The sequence below is a fragment of the Vanrija albida genome (assembly GCF_041260175.1).
Source record: "Vanrija albida strain AlHP1 chromosome Unknown contig_6, whole genome shotgun sequence".
Taxonomy (NCBI): Eukaryota; Fungi; Basidiomycota; class Tremellomycetes; order Trichosporonales; family Trichosporonaceae; genus Vanrija; species Vanrija albida.
In genome coordinates this window covers 1,428,912-1,443,406 of record NW_027191425.1, presented here as the reverse complement: position 1 = coordinate 1,443,406, position 14,495 = coordinate 1,428,912, and the positions used below count along the sequence as shown (strand labels likewise).

At 63.4% G+C, this 14,495-nt stretch overlaps 6 protein-coding genes and 3 non-coding genes across 9 annotated transcripts; 4 read left to right on the top strand and 5 right to left on the bottom strand.

Moving 5' to 3' along the window:
* Positions 1 to 820: 820 nt before the first annotated feature.
* Positions 821 to 2,774, bottom strand: Q8F55_007940 (uncharacterized protein; the record flags this gene model as incomplete). Its single annotated transcript, XM_069356349.1, has 9 exons — positions 821 to 929; positions 971 to 1,359; positions 1,394 to 1,492; positions 1,531 to 1,645; positions 1,682 to 1,992; positions 2,031 to 2,396; positions 2,437 to 2,534; positions 2,572 to 2,668; positions 2,703 to 2,774. 9 exons carry the CDS (start codon positions 2,772 to 2,774, stop codon positions 821 to 823), a joined length of 1,656 nt encoding a protein of 551 aa, XP_069206190.1.
* Positions 2,775 to 2,948: 174 nt separating this feature from the next.
* Positions 2,949 to 3,828, top strand: Q8F55_007939 (uncharacterized protein; the record flags this gene model as incomplete). The annotated part of the gene is made up of 6 exons (XM_069356348.1): positions 2,949 to 3,013; positions 3,118 to 3,295; positions 3,330 to 3,463; positions 3,498 to 3,528; positions 3,563 to 3,654; positions 3,690 to 3,828. The coding sequence occupies 6 exons, from the start codon at positions 2,949 to 2,951 to the stop codon at positions 3,826 to 3,828; spliced, it is 639 nt and encodes a 212-aa protein (XP_069206189.1).
* Positions 3,829 to 4,034: 206 nt separating this feature from the next.
* On the bottom strand, positions 4,035 to 5,085 carry Q8F55_007938 (uncharacterized protein; the record flags this gene model as incomplete). The annotated part of the gene is made up of 2 exons (XM_069356347.1): positions 4,035 to 4,979; positions 5,014 to 5,085. The coding sequence occupies 2 exons, from the start codon at positions 5,083 to 5,085 to the stop codon at positions 4,035 to 4,037; spliced, it is 1,017 nt and encodes a 338-aa protein (XP_069206188.1).
* Positions 5,086 to 5,999: 914 nt separating this feature from the next.
* On the top strand, positions 6,000 to 6,091 carry Q8F55_007937. The gene has a single exon. It is a non-coding gene; the product is annotated as a tRNA-Pro (tRNA).
* A 697-nt stretch (positions 6,092 to 6,788) lies between these two features.
* On the bottom strand, positions 6,789 to 6,882 carry Q8F55_007936. Its single transcript has one exon. It is a non-coding gene; the product is annotated as a tRNA-Leu (tRNA).
* A 235-nt stretch (positions 6,883 to 7,117) lies between these two features.
* On the top strand, positions 7,118 to 7,199 carry Q8F55_007935. The gene has a single exon. It is a non-coding gene; the product is annotated as a tRNA-Pro (tRNA).
* Positions 7,200 to 7,616: 417 nt separating this feature from the next.
* On the bottom strand, positions 7,617 to 10,685 carry RPN1 (proteasome regulatory particle base subunit; the record flags this gene model as incomplete). Its single annotated transcript, XM_069356346.1, has 3 exons — positions 7,617 to 9,639; positions 9,675 to 10,498; positions 10,551 to 10,685. The coding sequence occupies 3 exons, from the start codon at positions 10,683 to 10,685 to the stop codon at positions 7,617 to 7,619; spliced, it is 2,982 nt and encodes a 993-aa protein (XP_069206187.1).
* Positions 10,686 to 11,076: 391 nt separating this feature from the next.
* WRS1 (tryptophan--tRNA ligase) lies at positions 11,077 to 13,032 on the bottom strand (the record flags this gene model as incomplete). Its single annotated transcript, XM_069356345.1, has 4 exons — positions 11,077 to 12,025; positions 12,091 to 12,339; positions 12,376 to 12,543; positions 12,593 to 13,032. The coding sequence occupies 4 exons, from the start codon at positions 13,030 to 13,032 to the stop codon at positions 11,077 to 11,079; spliced, it is 1,806 nt and encodes a 601-aa protein (XP_069206186.1).
* A 308-nt stretch (positions 13,033 to 13,340) lies between these two features.
* SEC11 (Signal peptidase complex catalytic subunit) lies at positions 13,341 to 14,379 on the top strand (the record flags this gene model as incomplete). The annotated part of the gene is made up of 7 exons (XM_069356344.1): positions 13,341 to 13,388; positions 13,431 to 13,540; positions 13,645 to 13,743; positions 13,906 to 13,956; positions 14,003 to 14,119; positions 14,167 to 14,203; positions 14,302 to 14,379. 7 exons carry the CDS (start codon positions 13,341 to 13,343, stop codon positions 14,377 to 14,379), a joined length of 540 nt encoding a protein of 179 aa, XP_069206185.1.
* Positions 14,380 to 14,495: the final 116 nt, after the last annotated feature.

Here is a 14,495-nt window from a genome sequence, read left to right as displayed (position 1 = left end):
ATTAGCAGGGACTATGTCGCTAGATTTCTATGCTCACAATCCAGACCATGTATGGCAGCGGTCGTCCTGGGCCAATGGGCGGGAGGTGGGGGCAAATCTCCAATCGTGAAAGGTGCTCCGAGCACAAAGACGGGAAGGATGTCGGGAAGAAGGAGAACCCTGTTGACGTCTTCGTATGTTCTGTTGAAGCGGCGGATCTGGTCAAGGTGCTCGCTACGGCCGGCAGACTGTAAGCATGGCCACCACGACCAGGATGCCTCGAGACGCACTTGTACTTCAAACGCAGGCCAATCTCACGGAGGGCGTGTTCGGTTCTTGCCTGCGCTGGCGCCATCCCGCGCAGATCTTCCACCAAGGTTCGGGTGTTGTGGTCCTGCCCATTCCACGCCGCGCTCACTGTACTCTCGTGTCAGCTAGAGGGATCGTGTGATGGTGGACTTACCCTAGCGCCGTGTTGGTGTTGGTGGCCATCGTGCCCCTTTGGAACTAGGTATGTTGGAGGTGTGAGAGAGAGAGTGCAGTGAGAAGAAGGAGCCAGGGGAACCATTTATGTGGTCTGTGGAGAGTAGTGCCACGCGGCCCGACATACGGCACGGACTCACGCTGCGGCAAAAGAAGCATAGCGACGAGGTGCGTGGTCGCGCAGCCGAGCGTGATTACTCCTCGGGGGTCCGGGGCTCGAAGTTGACAGTCAACTCCGATGTCATGGCGGTGAGGCTCAGCGCTGCGATCGAGTCGGCCGACACCGCCGCCACGCAAGAGTAGATGTGTGCATGCACTTCTGTACTGTTCTACTGGGCGGCCCAACCCCACGCCATGCTTAGAGAAACTCGATGCCGACACCAACGCCCAGGCCGCGCGAGAGACGCTCCCCCCGGCGCGCAATAAGCGGCATGGCAAAGTTGAGCTCGATCCGCAAGGGGTCAAAGCTGCCGTGTCAGCGACGTACGTCCAGGCCGTAGAGACTTACCGGTAGATGAGACCGATTCCAACACTCAAACTTGGGTTCGAGTACATGCGCGCAATGTTGTCGGCGAACGAGCGGTGGCTGTCGTAGCGCACGACCTTGCCGAGGTTGAGGAACGTGTGCAGCTTGAGCGGCCAGTGCTCCTTGTTCGGGATGGGGCCGATGAGCGAGACGCCGAGGGCGTAAGCGAGGTCGCCGCCGAGCGAGTCGACCTTGTCGCTGAGGCCGATACCGCCGACCTTGAAGCCGCGCACCGAGTTGGGACCGCCAAGGTACGTCCTGTCTGCGAGGTAGGTCGAGCGGGGTGCGCCGTCGGGGGCACCGGCGGCGCTCGGGCCTGTTCTCGACCAGAGGGGGTAGAGGATGGTGGTGAGAGATGACACGGAGACGAACTGAGGTCAGCTGGGAGCGGGGTTTTCAGCTTACGATGTTGGAGCCGGGGAAGAGAGGACGCGAGGCCTGCGACTCGGTGGTCGACTTGATGAAGTGAGCGAGCTCGGACGAGCCGGGGAGACCGGCGTACTCCTGTGCGGGTGAGCTGATGGCAATGGTGTTGTACTCACGTGAGTCGCCTTGAGCAGACGTCCACTGGTGCCGGTGTGAGGGTCGTCACGCGTGTCCGAGGTCCAGGTGTGCGAGATGGACGCCTTGGTGGTCTGGAAGGCGAGGGCGCGGACACTGCGGGTCAGCTTGAGAAGACAGTTTCCAGCTTACCTCGCTGACGCCGAAGGCGTGAGATGGGCGATGTCACGAGTGACGTATTCGTACGTCAAGTTGTGGTTTCCCCACGGCGTAATGCCCGCGAGTCCGACCTTTCCACCCTGGCTCAGCTCGCGGTGGCTCGCGAACGCCGTATTGTCACGGTCGAGAGAGAATCCCGAGACCGAGGCAGTGAGGTACGGCGAGGCGAAGAGTGGTGTGGAGAGAGTTGCCTGGTACGCCGACTTTGTCTTTGTTCCAAGCGACGCGTTGAACTCGAGGCTCTCGGCACCGCCAAACGCGTTGCGTATCCGTGCGGTCACGTTCTGTTTTGTCAGCACGCGCCATCATGACGGCGACTCACACCACCACCCTCGTTGCTGCCAAACTCGGTGCCGGCCTTGAGGAAGAGGCGGCCCTGCTCACGGAGGGTGAGGAGCATCTCGACCTCGCCGGGGTTACCGCTAGGGCTCGGCTCGAGGCGGATGCCGACGCGCTCCATGTCGAACACGTTGAGCAAGTCAATGTGCTGCACGAGCTGCTTGGTGGACAGCAGGATCTGGTGCAGCGACTGCGGAGGGGGCGGCGCGCCCGTCACCCACTCGGGCAGGCGCGAGGGGCCGAGGAACGGCGCGAGCAACGTGCTCAGGAAGCCCGTACGCGTCGTCGGAGGCGACGGCGCGAGCCGGATCGACGTCAGGCGTAGTGGCGTGTCCATGTTCTCGTACACCTTTGCGGGTTAGCACGGCGTGCCAGGAGCGCACACTCACGATCTCGCCGGTGCGGCGCTGCGCGGCCTCGTACTCGCCGCGCAGGCGGCGCTGAAACTCCTCCTCCTGGAACTGGCGGACCTGTTCCGTGTCGGCATCTGGCGGGTTAGACAGATATCGCATCACGGAACCCACCTTTCACAGGCCGGTCCCAGCCCGGCTCGCGCACGCTGCGGAAGATGGAGCTGGCGAGCGGCGGCGTGATCGAGGTCTCGGGCGCGGCGAGACGCTCCTGCGTGTCAGCTGGGGCGGGGCATGCGACGCACCCTGAGGCCGAGCTCGACGTCGACCTCTGCGACTTCGGCTTTTGGCGACCCGCCTTCTGCGTTCGGGTCCATTTGTGGTGTGGAGAGTGTGGTGTCAACAAGGCGGATGCGAGGGCATCAAGTTGGTCGGCGGTGACGGAGGGTGTCGGCCCAGTCTTTTTGGCAGGGCGACTCGGGGCCCCGAGCCCCTACCTTTTTTGTTGACGAGCAACCCGCTGCCGCCAAGTCTCCATCGCTCACACCACAATGCCCAGGCCGGAGGAAGCAAACCTGCCCGCGACGAACGAGGGGTACGGCACGCGAGAGTACTGGTGCGTCTAGCCGTCCTGGGGAGAGCCGCGAGCTCGCGCTGACAGCTGCAGGGAGGAGCGGTATACTCGGTATGCCTGGTCGTCCAGTCACAGCTGACACGCAGCGAGGGCCCAGACCACAACTTTGACTGGTTCCTCAACGCCGACTACCTCCTCCCGATCTTCGAGGAGCTCACGGCCGACTTTGGCAAGGACACGCGCATCCTCATGCTCGGCTGCGGCAACAGCCAGCTCAGCGAGGCCATGTACGACGCGGGGTGGAAGAACATTGTCAACATCGACGTGGGTGGCGTGGGGCGCTTGTGGCTGACGGCAGTTCTCGACCGCGCTCATCGAGCAGATGAAGGTGCGGCACGAGGGTCGCCCGGGCATGGAGTGGCTCGAGATGGACATTATGGACCTCAAGTTTGGCGAAGAGTTTGACCTCGTCGTGGACAAGGGCACGATGGAGTGGGTAGGCTTGGTAGGCCGTTGCTGACGCCAGCGCGCTGCTCACGTCCAAGGGCGACCCATGGGTAGGTGTGGGCCGCGGGGTGTCGCTGACTGCAGAACCCGCCGGAGAAGGACATTGTCAACTGCACCAAGGAGGTCGACGAGGCCGTCCGCGTGCTCAAGAAGCGCCCGGGATCCAAGTTTGTCTAGTATGTCGCTGTGTCGGCGGCACTGACACCCCCAGCTTCACCTTTGGCCAGCCCCACTTCCGCAAGCGCTACCTCATCAACCGCGAGAGCTGGAAGTTCTCGCAGCGGACAATCGGCCCGCCCGAGGGCTTTGACTACTTCCAGTACCTGCTAGAGTGGGAGCCGGCGGCATAGAGCAAAGATGGCATCAACAACTAGTGTAGAGAGTACAGCAACATGTATGAGTGTGATTTTTTTTGGTGTTGATGACAAAGAGGCAGCGTTCTAGAAGTGGCGGGGAGATGAGACAATAGTGATGGCAACATGGCGTGTGCGTGCAGGGGGGGGAGGGGAGGGACCGGATTAATGCTCGAGGGGAACCGAACAAACTCTATGCCCGTCTACATTGCACCGGCGTCGCTGAGCGCGTCCCACTCGCTATCGCTGGCGCCGGCGCGCCAGTGCTCGTCGTCGCCCCACGACGACACGGACCGGGGGGCCAACACGCGGCTGTCTGGCCGGTCGGCGAGGAACGTCATGCCCATGGCCGTGACGTCGGGGACGACGAGCTCGATCGTGCTCTCGAGGGGCAGGGGGGAGATGGTGCGCGAGAGGGGCGTCGACGGCGAGAGCGCCGAGCGGGGCGTGTACGCCTCTGCGTCGACGTAGCTCGTCGTCGACACGCCCGACAGCGACACAATCTCGGCGTCGTCACCGACCGCACTGACCACGGGCGACGAGAAGCCCGACGACAGCTGCGAGGGCGTCACGGCTGGAGAGGCGGCCGACGAGGAGAACGGCGAGACGACAACCGTGGCGCGCGAGGACGGGCGCGAGGCGACGTACGGGGGCGGCAAGGCGGGCTCAGGACCGTCGGGGTATCGCGGGACGAGGGCCGAGCGGAGCGGGACAGGGTGGGCGAGGGGCACGGACGCGGCCGGCGGGGGCGGGGGGATGTGCTGCACGGGGGCCGAGTAGTCCATGTTGATGAGTTCGTTCGGGGTGATGGTGGCGACCGAGCTGCTGAGGGGCGTGACGACGCGGCTGCGCTGGCGCACGGCATACGTGACTGGAATGTCGGGGCGGGTGAAGGCGACCCGCTCGACCCGCTCGGCGGCGAGCACGGCGCCCTCGTCGAGCTCGTACACCTCTGCGGGGCGGCGGCGGCGGAGCGTCGGCGACCCGTCGACGTCGACGGCCGTGCTCCGCCCTCCAGAGTATGCCGGCGGCCCGGCGGGGTGCGAGACCTGCGCGACGGGGACGGGCACGCGCTCGTACCCGTTGTTACTCCGGTGCGCGGCGATGAGCGCGTCGATGAACGGCGCGACGTGCGGGTCGTACACGAACTGGCGTTAGCGAGCACGGAGGGACTCGGCATACCTTTTTGAACGCATACGCCGAGCCGACGGCCGCGATGGCCGTGCCGATGATGATGGGGACGGGGTGCGGCATGGCGGTGGGTGGTGCGATGGCTGCGCAGGCGGACGGACGGGCTGGGTGGCAAATTCGGCACTGCGGCCTGGGTAGTCACTGGTCGGTCGCGGCCTGCGAGTGTTTGTGTGTGGTGGATGTAAGCCACCGAGCTGTGTGAGAGCGAGCACGAGTAGAAGGAGATGCGAATTGATGTAGAAGATGATCGCTTGTTGTGCGAGATGTTTCTCAGATCGGCTGGCTGCACGGGAAGGGAGCCAACAACACTTGGACGCACTCGTCATGTGAGACTTGGGCTGACTGGAACGCCGCCGCTGGCTCGGCCGGCCGCAAGCATCTACCTACGCGGTACTACGCACACCCGCGACAGGCACACACTGCACCGTCCTGTCCTGGGAAATTACTACTCCCGGCGCATGCGGAGCCCTCTGCACCGAGCAGACTGCACGCATGCATGCACGAGGCGGGCTGCAACTCAACTCTACACCGCGGGCATCGACTCGTCAGTGCACAGGAATCATTACGTCATGGCCGCCCTGGGTGGCACTGTGGCACCGCACGGTGGATCAACGCCGGCACCGCGACGGCCTTCTCGCGCTTTCTCCTGCATGGGCGGGCTGGACGCGGTGCATGCGATGCAGGCGGGTTCGCGGGTTGGAGGGTAGGCACTGCCGTGCTTCCTCCGCCGACTGGGCGCACCACCGCCACATTGCGGAGCATACATGAATGCGAGCGCAGCGCCTTTGTCCACTCGGCCACCTCGTCGGGGTTAGTCAGAGTGCACCGTCGCTTTCTCCGCACTCGTCTCACGTGGGGAGCAGCGCAGTCACTCCCCACGTCCTCCTCCCCTCCCTCCGATGCATAGGCCACCCCAGAAGAAGAAACCGCTGTCCCACACCCGCCTATACCCCCACGCCACCCCCGACCGACACCCAGCTCTCGTGGTGTAGTGGCTATCATACTCTCTTAGGGCGCAGACGCACCTTAAGCCTGGGAGTGGTCCTGGGTTCAAATCCCGGCGAGGGCCTGGCGCGTGCGTGCATGCGACACGCGCTATCTTTTGGCTGGAGGAGGAAGAGCGGAGCGGGGTGGGTGCGAGGGTGGTGCGAGGCCGGTGCGAGAGTGGCGGGCGGGCGATTTTGAGTGAGACAGTGGTGCGAGGCCGTGTGCATGCGGTCGGTCCTTGGCGTTGTTTGAGGGTACTGCCTGTCGGAGGGATAGTTGGGGGGATGCCTGCAACCACGCTGAGTGGCAGCCAGGTGCCACGAATCGTGTCCGAGTTGTTGCCAGACACGGGGGCAGCTTGTCCCCGCTCCAGAAGGTGCACATCTCCCATGCACAGCAGGTGGTTCGAGGAGCATCAGTATGCATTTGCCGGGCAGTAGGAGTCATGCACAGTCACTCCAAGGACGCCGAGGCCCAAGGGGAGGAGCCGCGGCAGGCGGCGCGACTCGACCACCTCCCCCCTCCTCCCGCCTCTCCAAGCCCATTCACCACACCACACATCTAGGGGCAGGCAAGCAGCTCCCAGAGCGCGTGAAACAGCTGTGCCCAAGGAACGGCGTGCACACAGTAAAAAACAGGCCCCCCGTCCCTCCGTGGCGCCGCCACCTCGCACCTCGCACCTCGCACCTCGCACCTCGCACCTCGCACCTCGCCCACCTCGCCCCTCCCCCCAACGACCTCCGCGCCAAAAGCATAGGCTGGGGAAGTGAACCCCCGTTTGACGAGAGTGGGATTCGAACCCACGTCCGAAGACTGCGGATGTACAAGAGTTACACCTTAACACAGCGCCTTAGACCGCTCGGCCATCTCGCCGGGCGTGGTGGGTTGGTGGGGGGAGGGGTAGGAGTGTGGCGGGGACTGGGACCTCGGCTCCCGTCTGCTTCCCGGCCTCTGTCGAAACGCTCTCATTGCACAAACGACAGGCCGCCCTCGGCATGAAGTCAAATCAGGGGGCTCTGCATGTACGCCCAGTTGACACGCCCACGCACACAGACACGCCGCCACCCCCGCTGCCGCCCCTAGTCCTCCCCCCACCCCGCAGGCACCAGCTCTCGTGGTGTAGTAGTAGCATACTCTCTTCGGGATTCAGAGAATGGGAGTGGTCCTGGGTTCAAATCCCAGCGAGGGCCTGTGCGTCGCCGGGCGTACGTTTTTGTGCACAGAGGGACAGAGGGACGGGGGTAGGGCAGGGAGTGGTGCGAGTGGCGCATGGCGTGTGGGGTAGCGGGGCGAGCCGGCCGTGGCATGCTCGCCTCGGCGAATGGAGGGCGGGGGATGGCCGGTCTGCCGTGGGATGGCTGGTCGAGTGCTGCAAGGTGCCGCTGTACTCCTGTCCCCTCGGCCACATCCACACCAAGATTCCATGGTCAAGTTGGAAGCTGCTTGACAAGGTGCCAGTATGCCTTGTGCCCCCTCCCCGACCCCCACCCTCGCACATTCGGCTTCGCCTCGTGTGCTCCACTCGCTCCGCTCGCTGCATAACTGCATTCCACGTCTGATGCTCAGTCTACATGGCGCCTCGCGCCCTATGCAACCTCTACTTCTCCCTAGTTGTCCTCGGCGTCGTACTGGTCGTTCTTCTTGATAAACACAAAGCCCTCGAGCACGCTCGTGTACGGGAAGAACTCGTTGGTGCCCATCTCGGCACGCTCCGTCGTACCCACGCGCACTGGTGTCTGGTGCGTCTGGAAGCCCGAGATGCCGCTGCGCGTGCCTGCCAATCCAATAGTGTTGACGGCCTGGCCGACGCGCACAGTGACGGCCTTCTCCTCCGTCTCCTCGTCGAGCGTGATGAGGAACTGGGGGAACATGGCCAGTGCGAGCCAGTACAGCTGCCAGTGGTGCTGGCCGAGGACGAACTGGCGTGCGTTGGTGAACGACACCAGCAGCGCCAGGAGACCGGCCACCGCGTTGCCAGACAGGATCTGGCGGTCGTGGAAGAAGGGGTTGATGCCGATGGTGCCCTTGCCCATGTGGACGAGGCCCTGGGCAATGCGCACCATGAACAGGCAGTCGGGTTCCTTGGCGTAGTACACAGCCAAGCCGCGGAGCATCTGGGCCAGACGGGCGTTGTTGGTACCGCCACCAACAAGACCCATGGCCAGGATGGCGTTGACGGCCACGTCCAGGTCCGAGTCGTGCGAGTACTTTGACAAGGTGTCGAGGATGGTGAGCTGGGGGTTGGAGGCCGAGATGAGGCCGAGGGCGAGAGGGACGGCTTTCCTAATGGCAGGGTCACCGTAGGTCATGAGGTGCTGGAACTGTCGCAGAGCCATCTCCGCACCGACGTCTTCGCCCATGGCGACAAGGGCAATGCCGATGACGGCCATGGTCTGGTGCCTCAAGTCGGCCTTGACGGGCTCGGCAGGCTCGGCGTCGGCAGCGTCGTCACCGCCAACTGTTCTTCCTGCTCCGGCGTCCATGTCGACGTCGCCAGCCACCGCTCCAGCCTCACCGCTCGCCTCGCCGCTGGCCTCACCATCAGCCGCAGCTCCCTCCTCCGCCTTGGGCTTGGCAGCTGATGGCTGCTCGGCGCAAATGTGCAGCATCGACTGGACCTTGAGCACGTTGCCCGTGGCAGCGTACGCGCAGACCTCGACGAGGACCTCGGCCGAGCGGGCAATGGGGTGCTCAATGACCTTGAGGGTCTCGAGCGTGGCATCGGCAGCCTCCTGGCGGCCGAGGAAGATGAGACCAAGGGCGAGCGCAAAGAAGACGCTCCACTCCGAGTCGAGCTGCGAAGCCTCACGCTCCATCAGGGTCTGGAGGATGGTGCTGGCAACATCACCGTTGCCCGATCCGACGTAGACAAAGCCCATGGCGAGGGCAGCGTTGGCGGCAACATCGACAGCGGAAGAGTCGTCGGCAACGTAAGGGGCGAGGCGCTCGACAAGGTAGTGTCTCTCGGAACCAGCGTAGGCCATACCTAAGGCGTTGATGGCGGCAATCTTGATCTCCGAGCTGGGGTTGTCGACGTGCTCCTCGAGCAGGGCCCACGCCATGTCGGGCTGGGTGCGGATGTTGGAGTAGAGGATACCAATGGCGAGGAAGGCGCCTGCCTTGATGTGCTCCTCGGGCGAGTACGTGTACTTGTCGATGTGGTCGATACCGCCCTCGTGGTCCCACAGCAGACTCATTCCAACACTGGCAGTGGCGCTAAGCATGCCCCTCTCCTTTTGCAAGTAGATGAAGCTCTGTCCCTCGGGCGCCTGGACGACAAGCTTCTCGTTTCCGAAACCGGCATTGACAAACGCGTTAACAAACGTCGAGGCGAGGTTGTCACGGGCCGAGTTGAGGTGCTGGCCGATGGAACGCGACTCGAGCTGCGTCTTGTAGATATCCTCGGGCGTACGGGGCTCCTCGACACCAACAGCCTTGCCGAACTTGCGGAAGTGGGTCGAGAGGTTGTGGTTACCGAGGCACTGGGCGAGCTCCTCGCTGAGCTCGTCAGGGGGGGTTCCCCACTCGTCACCCTCGTCGCTCTCAGGCTCCATAGTGTCGGGGGTGTGGACCCAGTGAACAGGGACGTTGGCACGGGCAAGGATGAACGCGAGCTGCTTCTTCATGACGCTGGCTGGTCAGTCAAAATCCCAAACTCGACTCACGCATTGGTCGGGGCCTCAAAGTACTTGCGGATGAGCTTGCGGTCGTGCAGGCGGATGGCAAGCGCGAGGGCCTCGGGCAGGCGGTCGTGCTTGGCGTAGATGGCCGCGGCAGTGCGGAGGAACTGCTCATCATCTGGAGGGACGAGGAGGGGCACGCAGCTGACCATGTACTGGCAGACACGGTTGTACGTCTTGTCGTCAACCTTGTCGGCAATCACGTTGATGTACTCGAGCTCGAGCAGGAGATCAACAGCGTCAGCCTCGGCGTTGTGCTTGAGGAAGAAGTCGACGAGCTCGAGGCCGAGGGCGCGGAGCTGCTCGACGTTGTAGTCGCGCTTGGGGGCATCCTCGGCGTCACCGTTGGTCTTGGAGCCGTTGGCGACCGCGTCGTCCTCGGTAGCCTCCGCGTCGTCCGAGTGCTCCACAAGCTGGACGTACTCCTCGCCGAGCTCGGCAGCGAGGTGACGAACGTACTCGTGGCCCCAGGATCCGGGAGCCTCCTCCGAGCCGGAAATGAGACGGTAGTACAGCGTGTCGCGCTTGCCAGTGTCCGAGTAGGTCATGGCGAGCACGGAGAGGATTGAGGCGAGAAGTGCGCGCTGCTCCTTGAGGTCGGCAGACCAGCTGTCGCGGATCTGACCAAGCTCGTGGTAGTGCGGCCTGAGGAACTTGAGCGGCTTGGGCACAGAGGTCATGGACGATGTCGACGTCTTGATCAGCGTGCGCAGAGACTCGAGGGCAGGGAGGTACAGCGACGTGTCGGGCTCCTTGAGGCGCTCGACGAGCATCTCGAGCTCCGACTTGAGCTGCAGGTCCTCCTCAGACTAGATTGTGTCAGCAAACGCAGCAGCAGCGGCAGCAGCAGCCCAGACTTACAATCTCGGGCTCATCCTTGTCCTTGTCAGTGCCGGGCTCCTTTCCCTTTTCGTGCTTTGGCTTGTCGTCCTCCTTCTTCTCGGGGTCCTCAGAGGGGACCATGAGCGTCACCTCGCGGGGGTCCTTGTCGGCCATGGTGAAGTCGGCGCTGGGCGCTGCTTTGAATCAGGACCGGGGTGTAGGGGGTGAAGGGGAGAGGTAGAGGCTGCTCTGGATAATTTCTATCAAGCTGTCCCAGAGAGCAGAGAGGTTGATTGTCAAGATGAAGGAAGGGGTGGTGAGTTGTCGTCGTTGGAATCGTCTGGCACACCTCATCATTCATCAAATGCCCGTCAGTCCCACGACGATGACGGCCGCGCGTCGAGAGACTTGTCCTCATCGCCACGTGGATTTGATCCCGGCGCGCCTACTGCCACATTGTCTCCACTCCACCAACGCGCCTTCCTTTCCTTTCAACAGTGACTCCCCCTAATACTCCTCGCATGCATAAATCTACTACTGACCGCAACCACCTCGCTAATATATTCTAAGCCGCAGCAGTCTTGGCCCTCGGCGTGGGGTCAATCTTGCGGGTAGGGTCCTGGTACTGCTTGACGAGCTCTGGGGTAACGGCGGCGTGGCGCTCCTGGAACGACGACACGACCTCCTGCAGCTTGGCGATACACTCGTCCTTCATCTGCACCGTGCTGAGCGTTCCAGCGCGGTACTCGGCCGCCAGTCGTGCCATCTTCTCGTCGTCCTCCTCAAAGTAACTCAGGTAGAGGTAGGCAATGTCGACGTCTGGGTTGCCGCCGTGCTCCTTGTGCAGCTCCTGGGTGGCTCCACCGCCCGAGAACGCGTGCTTGCGGATCTTGTTCTTGATCTCGTTGGGCTTGTCGGTGAGGGTGATGTTCGAGTTGGGGTTGGAGGCCGACATCTTGGTCCCCGCACCCTGGAGCGCTGGCAGGAACTTGGCGTGGATGAGGGCAGGCTTCTTGTACTTAAGGCGGTCGGCCGACTCGCGACAGACGAGGAAGTACGGGTCCTGGTCAATGGCACAGGGGATGAGGCAGGGAATGTCGGTGCGCTCGCCAAAGATCTGGGGGAACGAGTTGCAGAACGATGGCGTCGACTGGACAGCCGCGAAATGGAGCATGCCGACGTTGTCCGAGTCGGCAAAGCCAAAGACACCCTTGCTGTTGGTGACGGTGATGGTCTTGGCCATGAGGACAATGTTGCGGTAGAACTCCTTTCCGACGTAGTCGAGGTCGGAGAAGATGAACGTCTTGTCGAGCTTGAAGCCACAGGCGATAATGTCGGCAATGTTGGCCTGGCCCATCTCCTTGTACTTCTCGAGGATGTCGTACGGCCGCCTCTTGTCCTGGGGGTTCTTCTTGACCAATGCCTGCTGCTTCTTGGCGTCACGGTCGAGCAGGTACTTCTCGTCGTCGGTCACCTGGATGACGCATGGGCAGCCAAACACGTCCTGGAGCCAGCTGCGGGGAGTCTTAGCACGGGCCGCGGTGCGATTGGCCACAAATGTCCGAGCCGGTCGACTCACGCAGTGAACAGGAAGGGAATCAAGTGACCCATGTGCATCGAGTCGCTCGAGGGTCCACGGCCAGTGTAAAGATAGAATGGCTCGCCCTTCTCGTAGCGGTCGAGGATCTTGTCAAACTCGCGGTGGGTGTAGAAGGTGCCACGGCGCATGAGCGGGTGCGGCTTGCGGCCCGTGACGCGCTCAAAGCGCTCCAGAAGGGCGGGGTTGATCTTCTGGGCGCCGAAGCGGTCGGCGAGCTTGTCGTAGTCGCTGCAAGTGAGCTTGGGTTCGGGATATGCCACTCACATTCCAGTCTCCTTGCCGTCGGCGTCGACACCACCCTGGACGTCAAAGGGCGTAATCTTCTGCTCGACGGCCTTGCCGGACGCAGCAGAGGTCGCGGCGGCAGCAGCAACCGGGGCAGCGGCAGCAGCGGCACCCGCAGCTGGCGCGGCGCTCGTCGGGCTCTTCGCACTGTTGCTATCAGTTCCAGCCCCAACCCAACCCCCCCTTTGCCACGTACACGCTCGCACGCCTAAAGTGCATCTCGGTCGGGCTCCTGACCGCCTCGGGGACCTCGTCGTCGAGCTTGACCTTTGCCCAGTCGTCGGCGGTCACGCCCTTCTTGTGCGACTCGGTCGCGCCGGCGTTGCCGTCGTTGGGGCCAAAGATGCGCTCGGGCTGCGGGAGGTTCATGCGCGACAGCTTTTCTGCCAGGTCCTGCGACTGCGACTCGGAGCGGCGGTGCGCCTGGGCGCGCGTGACGGCCTCGGGCTCGGGCAGGTTGAGTCCCGAGAGCGTCTCCTGCAGGTCGGCCTTGCCGCCGGCGCCGGCCTGCTTGGACGAGGCGAGATGCAGGTTGGAGGGCGCGGGGAGGTCGAGCTGCGAGAGCTGCTTTGCGATGGTGCTGGGGGTGAGCTGGCCCGAGGCGAGCTGGGCCTCTGCGTCAGAAGCGGGCGACATGGTATGTAGAGTGGTGTGTGAGAGATGAGAGAGTTGCATCTCATGCTCGACCTCGACATTCTGGCCCGACTCCCCGGTGCAGCGGCCAGCCAGGGCGGGACTGGATTTCTGATGACTCGTTGTGGCTTGTATGTGGGGGCCGAATAAGGGAGGCCAGGCGTGAGGCACGTGGCAGTCACCCGCTGTTGCGCCGCTGTCCGCGCCGCGCCGCTGATGCCACCGGGGCAACCGGGCGACAGTGACGAGGCCGACGCGACCTTGTTGACTTTGACATCACAACCCGCCACATCACAACACACTCACCAGTCATGTTCGCAGACGAGATTGCGCGGCTGCGCAAGCTCGGAGTGCAGGGCGTGCGTGCTGTTTCCCCGCGCGGCGCTGACCCCGCCCCACAGCTCCTGTTCCAGCTCCTCAACTTCCTCAACGTCGTCGCGTCGGGCCTCATGATGTGGAAGGCGCTCTGCCTCGTCACCAACTCCGAGTCGCCGATCGTCGTCGTCCTCTCGTGCGTGTTGTGGAGGTGGCGGCCGTATCGGGAATGCGCGTCGTGCATCCCCCGAGCGAGCCATTAGCTCCACCCCATCTCACGGGCAATGCTCACACCCCCAGGGGATCCATGGAGCCCGCGTTCTACCGCGGCGACATCCTCTTCCTCACCAACCCTGCCGACACGCCGTACGTCGTCGGCGACATTACCGTGTACAAGGTGTGAGTAGGGAAGGTCGGCCTGGCGCGCTGCTGCCATCTGTCTGGTGCCGTCGCGTCTGGCTAGCCTATTGGCATGCCGATGCCGACTGCGCACTGCGCAAGGGTATGGCCGCGCCAGTACCAGTGTTCTAGACGCACTCGCGCAGCTACTGACTCCCCCAGCCCCGGACAAGGCATCCCAATTGTCCACCGCGTCCACGCGACACACGAGAGGTGAGCTGGAGTGCAGGCGTGATTGTCCAGCCCACTAACCCGCCAGCAACAACGGCACGCAGCTCCTCCTGACCAAGGGCGACGCGAACCCAGATAACGACATCCCGCTGTACGAGGGCCCCGAGTGGCTCGAGGCCAAGCAGGTCGTCGGCAAGGTCCGCGGGTGGGTAGAGTTCTGGGCTGGCCGAGTGCTGGGTGCTGACGGCGCAGGTTCCTCCCCTACGTTGGCTACGTGACTATTGCCATGGTGAGTGTGGTGTGCTGGCCTCGCAGGCCGCGCCGTGGTGGTTCCAGGCCTCCACTGGCCGCCACTGACTGTTCGAAACACCGACTGACGACGGACAGAACGACTACCCGCAGCTCAAGTACGCCCTCCTCGGCGGCGTGGGGCTGTTCCTCCTCGTGTCCAAGGAGGCCTCGTAGATGAGATATGTATTGCTATTGGCTGTGAGTTGGGCCGAGAAGAGCAAGGAGCTGCCTAAAAGGCCTCTTGTGAGTGTGCCACGTGGTATCACATTGACTCTGCTACTGAACTGCGC